A 17198-nucleotide genomic window follows, 5' to 3' on the forward strand; every position below is an offset into this window, starting at 1 on the left:
TAACTTTAATATTAATAAAATTCTAATAAGATAAGGGAACAAAAACTTGGTTTATTAAGGAATTCTACAAAAATCATTTTAAATAATCTTATAATTTTTAGAAAAGATCTTAAAAACTTCACCCAATAACATTTAAAATAAAATTAAAAAACTCTGAGGTGTTAAGAATAAATGCATCCAATCCCCACCCAATTTTCATATAAAATATAAGTACGGTTGAAAATTTACATTTAAAATATAATGATTTTTAAAAATTAAATCGTTAAATTTTTTTATTATCTTAAATTGTAAAATTTTAAAAATATGAAGTAAATCTATGTCAGGGATATAATAATAAAATATTTTGTTAAAATGGATGAAATAATCCGTAAATTGTAAATATAACCCTTCTCATGTTTTTATTTGAAAAGTAATCCTTTTTTTAATATAAATATTTTTTATTATTTCAAGTATTTACATATAGGTTTTTAAAGAAAATATTATTTTTACAAGAAAATAATGAAGACATTTTTATTAAAATGAGACAAAAAAAAAATGACAAATGGTTAAATTTCAAAAATTGGATTTTCATTGAGCCTTTTAATCAAATAACCTTATAATAACTAGGATTAATTGATTAAAAGGGATGAAAAGATCCTAAATTTGTAAAATTAACAACTCCTACTTTTGAACTTGAAAAGTAATCTATTTTTGACATAAATACCCTTCAACATTTTCATTATTTTATGCGTGTTTTAAAAGAAACTATTATTTTTGCAAAAAAAAGTGAGGGTAATCTTGTCCAAAATGGATATGTTTCCGGGTAAAAAAAAAAGTGGGATATTAGATTTACAATTTCATGTTTCTTTATCTCTTTTAATCAATTATCCTTAATAATTATACCAATAATATATTATCATTTTTATCTTTAAAAACAAAACATAGGGAGTGCATAAATTGTAGAATATTTACATAACCACATAAATTAATCATACATGATTAAAGAATACTAGCAATAGAAAATCACTATAAAGAATACATTTGTTTGAGTCATTACAAAAAAATAAATAAAAAACAAGTGATTGATTGTTATAACCAAGTCTTCTTCTTTATGATCTTGATAACAGTTATGGTGGTTATATGAGATCTTGATAACAGTTATGGTGACTATATGGGAAAACAGATCATTTATCTAGATTAGAGAGGGGACTTAACATAACTCAATATTGGGTTCTCATTGGGCCCTCCTATAATGGGCTTCAATGAGACTCATATCCTACATTTGCCACTCAACTGAGCTTTTATTCAAAAGATGCAAAACTCAATCCAAATATAATCACTAGTTGATTGGGCTCATTATATAATAAACTATTCATTAACCTGTTTTTGTAAATACAAATTATTCAATTAATGTTAGCCCATATAAAAATTTTCCAACATAAATACCTTAACTTTTTTTGGATAAATACAAACGAGACTTCTTTTGAGATAAAATTATAAAGTTAGAATTTTCAAAACTAAAAAAAAGAAGTCTATTACAAATACAAATGCTTTAAAAGGAAGTCCATTACAAATACAAATACCATATTTATATATATATACATACATGTAAGCAGACACTTTATCAATGGTTATACAAACAGTTTTCTATTTTGATCATCCTCACCATCTTTTCTCTGCCACAATGGAAGGCTACACCAAAAATTCGGAGATTCCTGAGGGTAATTCAGAAAAAATTTCCTCACTTGTTGTACAGGGTTTTATTTTTGTATATTAATTTGTTCCCACCATTGTTGATGCAGGTATCTTCTACATCAATTTGGATCAATTGTTCGAGAAAAGGTTGTTTTCTCCAATCTTTTTAATTTGAAAATATTTTTGTCGGGAAAATTTTACTGACTCAATCTTGATGTCAAATTTTACAATGCAGAGTATCGCAAAGAGAGAGCGCGCTGTCTTTCAATATCCGGGCGTTTACTGAGAACCGGCAAAATCATGGGTTTATAGAGCAGAAGTAAGTCACAGTACTGTTTGGATACGTAACTTTCAGACTCTGTTTGGAAATTTTTTTTAAGTATGTTGGTTTCCTGCAGTTTGATTACTTTACTGTATCGATGCCTGGATTCCATGACGAAGGGGTCTGCCGAAGAGATTTCCTTAGCAGCTCACACCATTGGTTTGTTGGGACTTTCCAAATATTAAGTTAATTTTTGCTCTCACTTTCTGTTTTGGAATATTTGATCATTCATCCTTTTCTTGGTGTCTATTTGTAGGGCTGATGGCTGTGGCGGTTGCCCACAGGGCACGTGAAGTATACGTGGAGTCGCTCCCTGTGCTGTCCGCCGCTCTTAAATCTGGTTCCGTATCTTCAAAGGTACGTATATGGAATGGAATCTAGTTATGGCCAGATTTAGAGTTTTGATCCAAAATAATATATTTTAAAAAAAAAATCTAAAAAATAAACTTGTTTTTAAAATAACGTCGAATCTAAAGAGTCTATATCAGATAAGCTGTCATGTCATAAAACCATAGTTGGTGACTATGGTTTTATTTTTCTAAAACGGTTAGGAATCATAGTTACTAACCACCATTTTAATTTTAAGTTTAAAACTTCAATTGGTGACTACGGTTTTAATTTTTTTTTTAAAATGGTCAAAGAAGTAGTCACTAATTACGGTTTTAACTTTATATATATTACTTTAATTTTTTTAAATAAAAATATTATATTATTTTGATTTTAAATAAACTTATCTCATTATTTAAAAAATAATAATATATGAAATTAAATAATTGATATTTTTAATGTAATATAAAAAAGATATTTTTTATTTTATTAAAACAACCGGTACTATATTTAATATAAATATATTTAGTTAATTATATTTAAATATATATAAAATATAATAAATTATATTTATTTAAAATAAATAAATTATAAAAGCCTATTTAGAAAAACAAATAATATAAATTATTATATTAATTAATAATTTTTTATAAATTATATGTAAGTGGTATATAATATCTCTCTCACATGCATACATATATATAATTTAATTTAAATTTTAAATTTATCATATTTTTATTTAAATATATAAATAAATTATTATCATATCGAAATAATATTATGAACTTAAATTAAAATATGATAAATTTTAAACTTAAATTAAACTTTTATACATGTGATATTATATACCACTTACATATAGTATATAAAAAAATTATTAGTTAATATAATAATTTATATTATTTATTTTTTAATAGGCTTTCATAATTTATTATATTTTATTTATATTTAAATATAATTAACTAAATATATTTATATTAAATATAATGTCTGTTATTTTAATAATATTTTAAACAATATTTTTATATCAAATTAAAAATATCAATTATTTAATTTCATATATTATTATTTTTTAAATAATAAGATAAGTTTATTTAAAATTAAAATAATACAATATATTTTATTTTAAAAAATTAACTTTATATATATAAAGTTAAAGCAATTTTAAAAAAAATTCAAAACCATAGTCACTAATTAGGGCTTTAAACTTAAAGTTAAAATCGTGGTTGGTCACCACGGTTTTCTAATCGTTTTAGAAAAATAAAACTGTAGTCACCAACTACGGTTTTATGATATTGTGACACAGACGCACTAAATTGTCCATTATTTTGTAAACAAGTTTATTTTTTGGATATTTTTTTTAAATGTAGTATTTTAGGTCAAAACTCCCGAATTTATCCCTAACATAATTTTTAATGATCTCAAAATTTAATGCAGATATTAGAATGTTTGGTTCTTGTAACCTTTTTCGGGGCAGAGAATTGCGAAGATACTCAAAGTGCAATGCAGATGATATGGGAGTTCATTCATAAGAAATCGGCCTCAACGGTAAGCGCTACTGCTATATCCGCCATGTATACATTTTTGTTCATGTTTTCATATTATTCTCATCATTAGTTCCCATGGGTCCAAATCTCATTCTCTCAGGTGCTCGCTACTGCAATATCGGCATGGACATTTCTTCTTGCATCCATGGATGGATGGAAACTTAGTTATAAACATTGGCAAGGGTAAGTGTAACGAGCCTGGACAATGTCTTAAAATTTTGAGTACATTTAAGAAGTGATAAAATAATTTTTTTTTTTTGAACTTATGTAGGGCAACTTCTTATTTGTCTAATCTACTAAAGGAGGAGGATGAAGCTGTTCGTCTTGCAGCGGGTGAAGCACTGGCTCTAATACTTGAGATAGGATTTCTTGAGAAGTTCTCCGGCCACTGCTCTAGCATAAAGAGCGATGAAATCATAAACAATGTGAACAAGTTTATCCTCAAATTTAGAGCAGAATATCATGAGAGCCAAGATTCTAGCAAACAACTCGATTTCATTTGTGATGTTCTAAAGTTTTTTGAGGTATTGCTGATTTTCCATTTGTGCATTTCATTATCTAATTGTAATTTGCAAATATACCGATTTTGAAATGTTTGGAAGCAGGATGATTATTATCCCCAAGTTTCTGTGAACATTGGTGGGCATATACTGACATTATCAACATATTCTCAGTTAATACAGGTTTGTTAGCTATTTTTCTTGTTCTTTTAACTTCTCCAAGATTTTTCAGCATCTGCTAATCGATTTTTTCAAACAGCTCAACTTTCTGAAGCAGTTTCTAGAGCACGGATTTGAAAGGCATATGATGGTTAGTTTTTTTTATTGGGATTGAGCCATAAGCCATCATCGTTGGCGCTTAGTACATCTGAAGGGAAAGTCAAAGGCCCAGAACCGTGGCTACTAGCTCAGATGGTACCAGGATTGATATTTAGGTGGACCTTAAGATTTGGTCCTAGGTTCAATTCTTAGGACGCCTCCTTTAAAGGAATAAATAAACAATTGGTGGATTGAGGGGTCATGGTTCCGGGCGGCAATCATGATGGGTTCATAAGGCTCAATCCCAACATTTTTTCTCCTATGCGTTTCCCAGATGATCATTTTTTTTAAAATGTCTAGTTTGTGAATCAAATCTTTGTTGGTTAAACAGGGAAACGAATTTCTCCAGAGTGTCTTCGACTTCACACCCGAAAAACATTTCCATCATGAAAAAATCTGGGACGAGGTTAGTTTACAGATCCAGAAAATGCTCATTTTGATGCTTTTAATAAGGGTTAGAAATGTTTAGATTCAGTACTTCTGTTTGAGGATTCAAATTATGTAACAAAGTGTTTGAAATATTCAGGCCACTGTCATGTATTTCATACCCGAAGCAAGAACCAAGAGAACCAGACAGGTATCTGTTTGTAAATTTCCTCTGAAGCATTTCACTTTCTTTTCTCCATACCATATAAATTTACTTGGAGGTTCTTCATCATCACATGTTCCTTTCTTTATCCAGAGACTATTCATGTCCCCTAATTCTGCATATAACAAGGCAAGAACTCAGTTACTGAACAAGAATAGAATGTTAACCAAGGTAATTTCTTCCCGCTTGCTTTCTTTTCTTTTCTTTTTTTCTTTTGTGTAATTAAATTAAGGTACTAAAAGAAATTTATTATCTCAAATTGTAAAATTTTAAAAAATGATTTTTAAAGATATAAAGTAAATTTATTATTTTCTTATAAGATTTTATAAAAGTTTCTAATTTTAATATATGTTTTTGAAGTTTTATTTACTAACTGATGGCTTATGCTAACATCTCGAGTTGGTTTCCATGTGCAGCGGGGAAGCATTGGTCATGGTGATGAATGAAGAAGTGGAGCAGGAAAAGAAGATTGTTTTAGGGCTTCAAGTACAGTGCTTGGGTCTTAAGAGCAACAACATTTTTTATTTATTATTTTTTACTTTTTTATATTAAAATTATAAAAAATTAATTTGCTATAACATCATATTTTAAATTTATAAAGAAATGGAATTAAATGTATACATTTTATATAATATTTTATTTTATTTGTTTTAAAATGTATGATTATTGTTCAAAGCCAGCTCAATCAATGCAAGTTGGTTCAACTAATCCGTTGACTAATTGAGGTCAACCTTACCCCTCTAAGACTAATTGTAGAAGTCTCTAAAATCCCTCATTAAATGTCTCGTTCTTCTACTATTATAAGATTGTCATTTTTTAGCTCAAAAAAGTTTAAGAGAAATAAGGTATTATCACTCTTTTTAACTCTGGTAAACCTTTTAAACATCAGAGTGTTGATAACCCTAAAACAATCAACACCGAGTAAATTCAAGGTATCATCAGTGATAGGATTTGAACATAGAATCATATATCATTTATTAGAACCACACTTTTCATTGTTCGTTCGGACTAACTAGGTACTAGGTTGCCCTGATGGATAAAATATTAATAAAATTCTAATATGCTAAGGGAACAAAAACTTGGTTCAATAATTGACATCTACAAAGATTATTTTAAATAATCTCATAATTTTGAAAAACCATCTTTAAAAATTATTTGGGGATGAGGCCCTATTCCAAATATCAATGACACACCCCACCCCCATTTTATAATCATGGTCTTGGTTCATTCTTTTTTGAAATAGGAGAGTTTTTGATAGTGATAATGAAAAATAATTATTAATTAATCAAGTAGCTTCTACGAAGGATAGTCTATAACCGTTAATAAATAGGGACCTTTTATATTGAAAGAAAAAATTGTATTTATAATGTGGGTTTTGCGTTGATCATAAAGTTAATATCATTTTCCTAGTGTAAAAATTTTATTTTAACAAAAAAAAAAGTTTTAAACATTAATTTAAATGAAATCTAAAAATGTATATACAAATATAACATACAAAGTATGTATAAGAATTATCCGGAACTCTCTGAATTACTCCGCACACTTCCCATATCTTCTACCTTTTTTGTAAAGATGTGTGAATATCTTCAAGCTTCTCCCAAATTTTCCATACTCCTTTACTAGTAAACAAATGTAGATTGCTACAAGAGATTTTAAAATCTTCTTGCTCTTTTATATAAGCTTAAGAAATGACCATTTGATTAGGTTGTGACACTTTCCCCCACCTATGTCATGGACGTTCTCATTGTTTCTTCTGCTTGTAATTGCTTTATGTGTTATTGGTGTGTCTACAAGTTCCTAACTAGCTTTGCTCTCTGGTAGGCCCTTCCAATTGACTAAGTACTTTGTAGCAAGAGGCACACCTCATCTCATCATGATTCTATCTATGATGATTTACTTCACTTCCTTGTCGTATGACAATGCAACAATCGTTGGTGCCTTTTTTGATACTCCACAACTTGGATTGTCCTTGTCTTCATGATAAGACTTTTCAAAACAATTTCACAAATAACATTAAAATAACGGATAAGAAAATGAAATAAAAACAAGTCTAAGTTAAGAATTCTATTAAAATATTAATAATATCAAATTTCAACTTTATGCATAAATGGAGTTAAACATTTAATTTTATTATACTATTTTATTTAATTTGTTTTAAATTTTATGATTATTGAATAACATAAAATAAAATAACAATTTCACTAAATTCATTCCACTTTTTTGGCTTCTCCTTTCTTTGCTAAGATGAGAGCTATAGTTTTAAACATAGCAATAGAGCAAGAAAAGAAAAAGGACCATTATAATCTTTTAATTAAGATGGAATTAAGTAACCATAGATAATGAAAATGAGTTTCTTATTGTCTTTTTATAACTGCTTTAAAAAATAGTCATTAAAAACAGTTTTTGAAAACTATTATATGATTTTTATAGAACAAAAATCTGTTTGAAAATTTAAAATATTTTTAACCTATTTTTAATATTTTAAAAATAATTTTTATATCTAATATTTTATTTTTAATTATTTTATATGTTTGTATAATTAATTTCTAAAATAATTTATAGAAAATAAGTGAAAATAATTAAAAGATGTTTTTTTTTTTTTAAATATTATGTTTTTTATACTTAAAAATAGAAAATATAGGACATATTTTGATTGCTAAACCTGTTTTTTTCTTTATTTATTTATTTATTTATAGAATAAAAATTGTTATAGAAAATAGTTTTATTTGAGACGGCAATTTCTCGTGGGAAACTCTTTCAAGGATGGCACAAAACGCCACCGTTTTAGGCCATCTGGCCTCACTCCCAAAACGCAGCGTTTATCTCCTCCACCTCTAACATCTCCGCCATCGCGGCTGGGGTTTGGTGTGATGGAAGGCAAAAAGAGCAGAGGCTACGCCTGGGCAATCTCAGCTGGAGTCAACGCTGCATTGGCTGCCATTTCCGCAAAGCTATTCTCATCTCAGGTAATTTTCTCATACTCATCTCTCCACCCTTGGATCTGCAAAACCTATGCAGCCGTTCCCCAATTCATATATTTGCCCTGGTAGGTTGCTTTAAACCATTGAATGCACATAAACTTTTCTTTGGATCGCTTGAAATTAGCATGGATAAGTGTGGATTCACTTCATTTGAAAATTCATAAGTTTTCAACTAATTTTAGTTCTATTTGATTTTCTTTCGTATTTTCCATAATAAAACTATACGTGTGAAAATAATTTTTTCTAGCATTTTTTTTCTTTACTTTGTACTTTCCTGCAACCAAATTAAGATATGAAAATAAGAGCAAAACCATGAATTCAGAATTATATGAAGGATGTAAAAGTATGCTTTTACTATTGCACATATTTGTATATTCACTTATTGGAATTGATTGGATTTGATTCGTATAAGGGCCTCCAGTATGAGTAGCAAGCACCTGAGTAACTGTGTCATGACCCAAGAGAATTAGAGCCCTCATTGATTTGGTATTTTTGTTGACTCCTCAAGGATGGAGCAATGTTCTGTTCAATTTCAGCAGTTATGGCCTTTTCTTTGGCTTGGGTTTGATGTAACCAAATACCCAAACAAGCTGGGATGGGGATTTGGGAAAGAAATGTGGGGAATAAACTTGAAGCTTGTATTAATGAATTTAAGTAGCTTGATGATGCATGTACTAGGTCACTTTCTTTAGGATGTTTTGTGGCTCTCAATGTGTTGATGCAATGCTTGTGAGCTGCAAGAGCCTTGTGCAATACTCTTGGTCTAGTTCTTTCCACATAATAGATTGGACTGGAATCCCTATTGTCAAGATAAGCCTATGAGTTAATAATAGTTCATATTGACAAAATGGGGCTGCATGATATTGACTGCAAATGGTGGTCTGGAAGGAGGCGACCCTTTAATTGGGCATTAACTCCTAAATGCATCCATTTCTGTGGCTTAGTCACAGACCAAGTTATTTTACAATTGAGAGTATCCAATCCATGGCAGATTCTACCATTTGGGAATTCCAGTGCAATGAGATTAGATTTCTAGGTTTCATACTCTGGGAGGCGCTATTGCCATCATGTATATGTATAGAACAAATTAATAGAGGACAAGTTGGTGGAGTCAGATTTGCTGAAAATTTTCCTTTATGCTCTGGTGTGAAGCCATGCTAAACTGTTCTGAAATTGATATTTTTAATTTTCAAAGGGAGTAACAAGTTGAACTGCATAGCAAAGTTGGTTTCCACTCTATTGCAGGCATATTCCAATACCATAATTCTACTTGCCTTAACTGCTTTTCTTGATGGTCATGTAGTCTTCTCACATACATCACCCACAATATCGTATTGGGCAAATCATGCCACATTTTTTTGCTCGCATTAATTTCTTGGCGTACCTTGGCAACTTGTTTGTTCAATTTCAGTGGCTTCCACAGTATAGTTAAACATTGGTGATAGTGACAAACAAGTGGAAGAATTGACTCTTTTCCTGAGCAACATTCTTTTTTTCTGTCTTTTATTCTTATTATTATTATCTGTCTGCAACTTGATACATAAGTTTTTCTAAATTGTTGTGAACTTGTAATTTTGTGTGTCCGCATGCACAAATGTATCATTTTTTTACTCTTGTGAAATGAGTCACTTCTCGTATTATCTTCTCCATACATCCAAAAGAGAAAACTCATAAACTCATCTCCTTAATTTCACATGCATTTGTCATTTTCAACAGGTCATCAAATATGGCCTGGTCATAATTTTCAATGTGACGATGTGGGGATGTTATGTTAACAGCCTCAAAGCTCTCTCATCACTACAAGCTACAGTGACAAATTTTGCAGCTAATTTCCTCTCTTCTGGTCTGGCTGGGTTCTTTTTATTTAAGGAAGCATTACCATTTCAGGTAACTTAATAGATAAATTACCTCATGATATGTGCAGATCTTAAAAAAATCTTCAATGAGCAAGAGTCTCTCTCATAAATCTCGATTTATTGCTTCTATTAGTGTTCTAATATTGTCTCTAAGTTCCACACTCATGGATTTTTGGAAAGGAAATCTAGAAAACAGTGAATGAATCTTGCAATTGCTGAAAAGTAATTTTGATGATTTATCCAAGGCATTTGCATTTCTAATTATAAGGCTGGTCTCATAGTGGTTTGCAGGTGCCCTGCTCATTGTAATTGGTGTTTTCATACTCAGCAAGTCAAGTATAGAGAGGAAAGCAAGCACAGATTAGAGGTTCGAGTTCTATGTCTCTCCATTTTTCTTTGTCATTCTCAATAACATTTAACTATGGTCATAATATGCCTTTCCAATGGCAATTCGTTTGTATTGAAAGCAATGAAAATTGACATGCATACCATATCTTGCAGAAATTGAATCAACTGCAGGCGGAGCTCCAGGAACATCATCATCTGAGATTTATGGCTGTTGACTGTCTGGGGAGAACTGCTCAGGCTAAGAAGTGTCAAAAGCCCAACTGCTGGCTTCTTGAGTTGCAAGGTCTTCTGCAAGTAGGTTTAGATTGAATCACATGTCGTCGAAAAATTAAGGAAGCGATCAATTGCGTGGTCATATTTTGTTGAGAAATCTGTGATCATAATTTTATTTTAGACTGCATTTGTAGAAGTAAAGTATATTTAGGAAATGGTTCTTGACAACTCCAAATATACCATTGAATTTGTTGTAAAGGTGCAGAACAGTAGTATTGATCTGTTCTATCAAACAAGGACTTGGTACCTTACAAATTTGCTTTGTACTTTTATTTGGCATCATGTTGAAATGTTGTTTCATTATTTCTTTAATTTTCTGGACAAATATCTCGATTTTTTTTAAAAAAAAAAAAAAAAATTGTGTATGGGTTGACTTGGAACTTAGCTTTAGCAATCGAAATTTGATACGATGGGCCTGGTTAATTCAAGTCTAATTTTAACATCAAGTTGGGTACCTTGGTTGACATGAGGTTGGGTTGGGTTGAGGTTCGTTGCCCACCCATAATTATCTACAAACCTAAGGCTTGTATTGTAATCAAGATTCATCTCTTACTGATGAAACAAAACCTAGCATATTAGTACCATATTTCATGACGTAATACTAGTCATTTTATTTAGGCCCAACCCATCTCGACCACTTTAACATGAGGCCCAGGCCCAGCCCAACCCATTCAACTTTCGAACCCAGTTGGGATCTGAAGAGTTGTTGCTGTTTGGCCAAATTTCGAGTGTTCAGAATTAGGGCATTTGATTATTACTCTCTGCGATTATTTTCTGGTAAGATTCGATTTCTATGCAACCATTTAATGGCGATTCCTTTCTCTCTTTTGTGTTTTCTCTGATTATCATCGTCGTCATCTTCATTTCTTCATAGGTAACCACAATCTCATCTCGAATTCTTACTTGTTGATTGCAGAACTGAATTATAGCGTATATGTCAATTCGGTTTGTTTAGTTTATATCCGAGTCTGAAGGCGAGTTGTGAATTCATGTTGAACGTTATGTCTTTCGATTGGTATCTTCATTGTTCAATTTTGCTTATGCTTGATGCTTCTGTTTCCATGCTTTCAAGTGCGTCATCAGTTTGTTGGTTTCTATGGTTTTGTTCTGTCCACTGGAGTCTTTTCTGTCAAATTGTTTTCAAATTAATTTTGCATTTTTCATTCTTTCATCCGGTTTGATTCAAAAATGGGTTTCTGTTTTGATGTCTACTCAATTGATAAAGGAATTCTTTATTCGTTTTCTGCTGATAAACAAATTGTGAACATTTCATTGATGCTTAATTGATCAAAATTCAAAATTAAATTGGAGAATTGAAACTGTTTGTTGCAGAATTTGCTATTTGTGGATCTTAGATGGGTGGGGATCGTGAAATAAGAAGAGAAAAAGTTCATCCTCATGGAACAACTCAGAATCAGGTGTCGTGGAGGAAAAAGTCTGAAGATAATAATTTTGATTCACATGATCATTCTTGGATGGACCATGCAGCATAAACATTTTCTTTCACAAATAGCATTCCTCATGATCATTGTCATTTTGGTTTATTTCAGTGGTTGATGCAGCCTCAGACAATGGAGCAACTGATGGCCATTCTAGCTGAAAGGGATGCTGCCATCCAAGAAAGAAATTTAGCCCTTTCAGAAAAAAAGGCTGTTTTGGCTCAGCGGGACTTGGCTATTCTGGAGCGAGATGCAGCAATTGTGGAAAGGGATAATGCCCTACTGGAACGAGACAATGTCATTTCAACACTTCGATACAGGGGGAACTCCATGAACAGCTGCAACTGGTAAGAGTTCCTAGTTCCCTGTTCTCATTTCACTAGTCTCATCAATTTCAAATGCCTGTATTGATGTTTAAGTTGATGTACATCCATTGTTAGTTCCTTTAAGAAAAAGAGTTCCTTAACTAGGAAAATTATGCTTTGTTTGGATTTTGGAAAGTTTGAGGTAAAGTATGAGGGGGAAATGGAAAAAAAAGAAAGAAAAATGAATGTAAATAAAAAATAGATTTTAAGCATCCGATTTATTTCTTTTCTCTTCTCTTTTATATAAAGAACGATGAATATAAATATGTACATGTTTTTATTAACTTCTATTATATTTGTTTTCTCTTTGATTTTCTACTATAAAGAAGAAACAAGAGATTTTAAATTCCTTTCTGATTTCTTTTTCTTTTTTCCTTTTCCTAGTACTTTAAATGATCCAAATAGATCCTTAGAACTTTTGTGTTACTTGTTGTAATGGAGTTGCCATATATGTACCATAATTGTTTGATTCTTCTGTTTTATCTAACTGGCATTATAAATTGAAAAATAGGGGGAAAAGGAAAGAGAATGCATGACGCAACAAAGTGGCTGAAGGTACGAACAATCTTGGCATTGTTGCTTCAACTGTCTAATTGGTGTTTATGAGTAAATATGCATGTTTTTTTCTTAACACAAGATTGTAATGGATAAAGAATTCCAGCTATATAATTTGAGCACTAGTTAAACGGGTAACATTCCTATTTACTAACCAAATCAGGATTAAATAGTCACTTCGTTTCCTTTACGAAACGGGCAACTGTCTTCGCTAGGAAACGAGAAGTTCGTGTTCTTGCTTATCACGAAATGGAATATTTTCTGTTATTAAGCACATTTCCCAAAGTGTTTCACATGTCAGAATTGCCAAACTATAAATACACAAGGTGGTTCGTGAAGAAAGATCATGAAAAAATAACCAAAACAAAGATAGCTTGTCTGTGATTGGATCTGCCCCTTAAATCTGAATCTACGATTTCATTGGATGTAATCTGCTTCCATGGTTCTTAACCCTAGACAATGTTCTTTATCTTTGTCTCTGTATTAATGATTGACCACAGATTGTGAGATAAATGCTTGGGTTGGAACACTTACTCTATTGGTTTTTGGAAAGTTTGAGAGTAAGAAAATAGAAATGAAAAATAGAAGAAAAGAAAAAAGGAAGTTTGGTTGTCCATGTAAAAAGTTTGAGGGAAAGAAAATTAAATTGTTGAGGAACGTATTTTTCCCAAACTTTCCTCACATTTTTTAAGTGGGAGGGATCTTTTATTTTTATTTTTTTTTTGCATTTTCCAACATTTTTTCCTCAGCCCTTTTTTTCCTTTGTCCTTTTCATGGTATCCAAACATAGGAAAATCAATTTTCTTAGCATTTATTTTTTCTTTCTTAACACCTTCCAGAAATTAAACAAAACATTATGGAAATAAAATTTTCATGCTTATATTCAGGGAAAATTTTACAGTTTTAGTTATGAAATTTTACTTGCTTGTTCATATTCTATGAAAATGACACTCTCCAAGGTTTAGTGAAATTAGAGGGACCTCCACCCACATTTGAAAAGTAGACACTGACTGACGGCTAAGTCTTAATTTATTGACAGGTCCTCTTTTCTGTTAGTGGAACTTGGTAACATCATGCCTATGATCTCCGAAAAAATCTATTTTGCTCCACTTGGAGTCCGTTTAGGAGTAATTTTGAGAGGGGTTTAAAGCTCTTCTTAATGCTTGAAGGCACTTACGAAAAGTAGATGTTTAGTAAACTTTTGAAAATCAACTTTTAACTATCTGGAAAATCACTTGAAGTGATTCCTAAACAATCACTTGATAGATAATTTTTCCAAAAATCACTTTTTTGTTATATAATACAATGTCAAAATCACTATTAAAGCACTTTTTTAGTTTATATTCAAGCACTAAACAATTAGTTTTAAAAGTGCTTCTAATCAATGCGCTATTAACAAAAGTGCTATAGATAATTTTTTTTAACTAGAATCACTCCCCAATGGGCCTTTATTCAAATAATAAGTGACAGAAGTACCAATTTAACACCCATAAACAACTTTTACATTCATTGTAGACTATGTAAGGTAAACTTGCCCCCAGGCTTGGTAGTTTTTCTTGGTTTAAGCATATCTACTACCCCCTCTTATGTGCATATTCAATTGGTATAGTTTTATTTTTTCAAATTGCATTATGAGAATAATTTTTTTTTCTTCAAATATCAATTCATTAAAAATGAAAAAGAATCAGTTTTCAAGTTCAACTCGTGTAAGAATTTTTATTTTTATTTTTTTGTTGGAAGAAATATTAATTTCCAACTTACATTAGGAACGTAAAAGGATGTTTATATATGGATGTATTTTTCAGGTTGCTCTTCACATATGCCTCCTTTTTTTTTTTTTGTTCTTTTTTTTTTTTGGTGTTCTGTAAACAACAAATTTACAAAAAGGCAGTGAGCAAAAAAAGGGGGTACAACCTGAAATACACAGGATGTCAACAAATTGCATTTATGGCAAAAAGAATGATAAAAAACAAGAAACAAAAAATAAAAGGGGGAAAAAAACCCTGGCTCCTTAGACAGTCAGCAACATGCCTTCATTGAACAGTGTAATTAGTATGACTAAATTCCTAAACGAAGAAGGTTAATATGTAAGTGGTGAACATAAAAATAAATAAATAAAGTTTTCTATTTTAGTAGTGAGGCCTCTTTAAGTATGCTGTGCATTATTAGTGGCACCAATTGCAACTCGGTCACCAGGAAACTTCTTGGGAGAGTCTCCAAAATTAGATGGCTGGAGGTACCTATAGTTTGCAGACACCTAATTTGTGCTAGTCAGGGCTTGTGAAGGTATTCCCTAAGTTAAAGTCAATTTAAGTCCTTCCAAATTATGTCTGATGATGAATGCTTGCTAAAATAATTGTTGCTCATCATTTGGTGATAGCTTTTCTTTTCTTTCTTTTTGTTTTTTTGGAGATTTCACTGATGATTGATTAATAATTTGAAGTTGCCTGCTAGCAGAAAGTTGATGGAGGTTTGTTAGCAGTTGGATTCTAGTCTCTGCGCAACCTTGAAGCATGGAACATTGTTTGGCTGCTGAAAGGAGGGAGGAAACGAATAGAGGGAGAGATGATAACTTTTCATTGTTAGCATTCAATGTGAAGATATTGTTTTATTGGTAACTTCCACACTTGGATAATGATAAATCACCAGTCACGTTAGTTTGTTCATGCACTTGTTAACAATTCCAGCTTTAGCTGTGCTGCATGCCTTTCCTTTTGTACCCGCCCTTCCCCTTCCCCTTCCCCTTCCCCTTCCCTTCCCCTTCGCTAGTTTGTCAATGTTTCTTTGCAATGGCTTTTCATGCTGATTGAAACCTAAAGGTTGACCTTAACACCATTTCCTATTGGAAACACTAAAACCTCAAAAAGAGACCATAGAAAGCTGAAACGCGGGCTTGATGAGTGACCTGATTTCTCTGCAGGTAGGATCAGAATGAACAAATTGGCTAACAAAAAGGAAAGAATTGTCTAATTGTTTTGATTTTATCTTATTTAGAATGCATGTGGGTTTTGAAGTAGAGTAGGACAGGCAGCTAATAATTGGTGGTACTGCATAGTCGCAGCTTGAAAATTGACACCATAGAGCCTCATTTACAATATTTGTAGTTCAAAGATTCTTTACATTGATCAAAATCTTTACATTTAACTTTAGACTCAATATTCTTATTTTTCTATATAACTTATACTAACTCAGCATTTCTTTAATTTTAGACTTGATGAAATGCAGCATCGGGAGCAAAGAAAATCCGGGAGGAAAGAATAAAGAGAAGATTTTGGAAAATGAACTATTATGGTTGTTTATAGCTACAGAGAATTAGTTAGAACTCCTAACAACTTTAACGACATTGACTATATATAGCTTAATTCTTTAACACATCCCCTCGAATGAAATAGTGAGTTGGTAACCTTGAGTATGTCTCCTAAGCTTCAAGAATCGTTGCAGAAATATACCTTTAGTGAGTGTATCAACAACTTATTCACAAGAACATAGTGAACTTCCCATTGCCTGCCTACAATCATGTCTCAGGCAAAATGCATATCAATTTCTGTACTCCTTATCCTAGCATGGTTTACAGCGAGTGATGAGCTACCAAATTATCACTTCAAATCATGGGTTTGAAAGGTAATTCGACATTAATCTCCATTAATAAGGGCTTTAACCATGCTTTTTGTGCTGCTACATGAGTTAGAGCTTTGTATTCCGACTTTGTGCTCGACCTTGCAACTACAGTTTGCTTCTTTGAGCTCCAAGCAATAAGGCAATCACCAAGAAATACATAGTAGACTCCTGCTGATCTTATGTCACCAAAATAACTTCCCTAGTCTGTGTTGGCAAAGGCATTTAGTATGAAATTTTTGTTTGGTTTAGAGCTAAGTCCCGGGGTTCTTTTTAAGTATGTTAAGACCTCTTTTGTCGGCTTGCTAATGGATCTCTAGAGGACTTTGTAAGAATTGACTTAACTTGTAGTTAGATGTTGCAGTTCTTCAATTTTTCTACGATATTTGTCATAGCTTCCCCTTAATATCTTGACAGAGTTTTGACTTCAAGTAGCAAGTGTAACACATGCCTTGGCAGCTTCCATTTTGGTTTTCTTCAATAAGTCAA

The 17198-nt window shown here is 31.5% G+C and overlaps 3 protein-coding genes across 9 annotated transcripts; all 3 read left to right on the plus strand.

The window, feature by feature from the left end:
• Positions 1-1663: 1663 nt before the first annotated feature.
• On the plus strand, positions 1664-5784 carry LOC117905404. Its single transcript, XM_034818333.1, has 14 exons — positions 1664-1700; positions 1782-1821; positions 1910-1993; positions 2073-2155; positions 2253-2353; positions 3761-3871; positions 3971-4053; positions 4142-4394; positions 4476-4553; positions 4630-4680; positions 5020-5094; positions 5215-5265; positions 5371-5448; positions 5694-5784. Exons 1-14 carry the CDS (start codon positions 1664-1666, stop codon positions 5721-5723), a joined length of 1155 nt encoding a protein of 384 aa, XP_034674224.1. The 3' UTR covers positions 5724-5784.
• Positions 5785-8052: 2268 nt separating this feature from the next.
• LOC117906292 lies at positions 8053-11047 on the plus strand. The gene is made up of 4 exons (XM_034819272.1): positions 8053-8243; positions 9975-10145; positions 10396-10481; positions 10616-11047. The coding sequence occupies exons 1-3, from the start codon at positions 8148-8150 to the stop codon at positions 10477-10479; spliced, it is 351 nt and encodes a 116-aa protein (XP_034675163.1). The 5' UTR covers positions 8053-8147; the 3' UTR covers positions 10480-10481; positions 10616-11047.
• Positions 11048-11409: 362 nt separating this feature from the next.
• Positions 11410-16578, plus strand: LOC117905915 (protein BASIC PENTACYSTEINE6-like). 7 transcript variants are annotated; one of them, XR_004649747.1, is made up of 6 exons: positions 11411-11512; positions 12068-12153; positions 12286-12521; positions 13051-13094; positions 15552-15708; positions 16304-16578. XR_004649747.1 is itself a non-coding variant. In XM_034818789.1 (5 exons), exons 2-4 carry the CDS (start codon positions 12091-12093, stop codon positions 13073-13075), a joined length of 324 nt encoding a protein of 107 aa, XP_034674680.1. In that variant the 5' UTR covers positions 11411-11512; positions 12068-12090; the 3' UTR covers positions 13076-13094; positions 15552-15775. The 7 variants fall into 7 exon arrangements, 6 of the variants coding, with proteins under 6 accessions (XP_034674684.1, XP_034674680.1, XP_034674683.1 ...); XM_034818789.1 differs by lacking the exon at positions 16304-16578 and having other exon boundaries at positions 15552-15775; XM_034818792.1 differs by lacking the exon at positions 16304-16578 and having other exon boundaries at positions 15538-15760.
• The last annotated feature ends 620 nt before the right edge of the window (positions 16579-17198 follow it).

Source organism: Vitis riparia, chromosome 18, assembly GCF_004353265.1.
Source record: "Vitis riparia cultivar Riparia Gloire de Montpellier isolate 1030 chromosome 18, EGFV_Vit.rip_1.0, whole genome shotgun sequence".
Classification (NCBI taxonomy): Eukaryota; Viridiplantae; Streptophyta; class Magnoliopsida; order Vitales; family Vitaceae; genus Vitis; species Vitis riparia.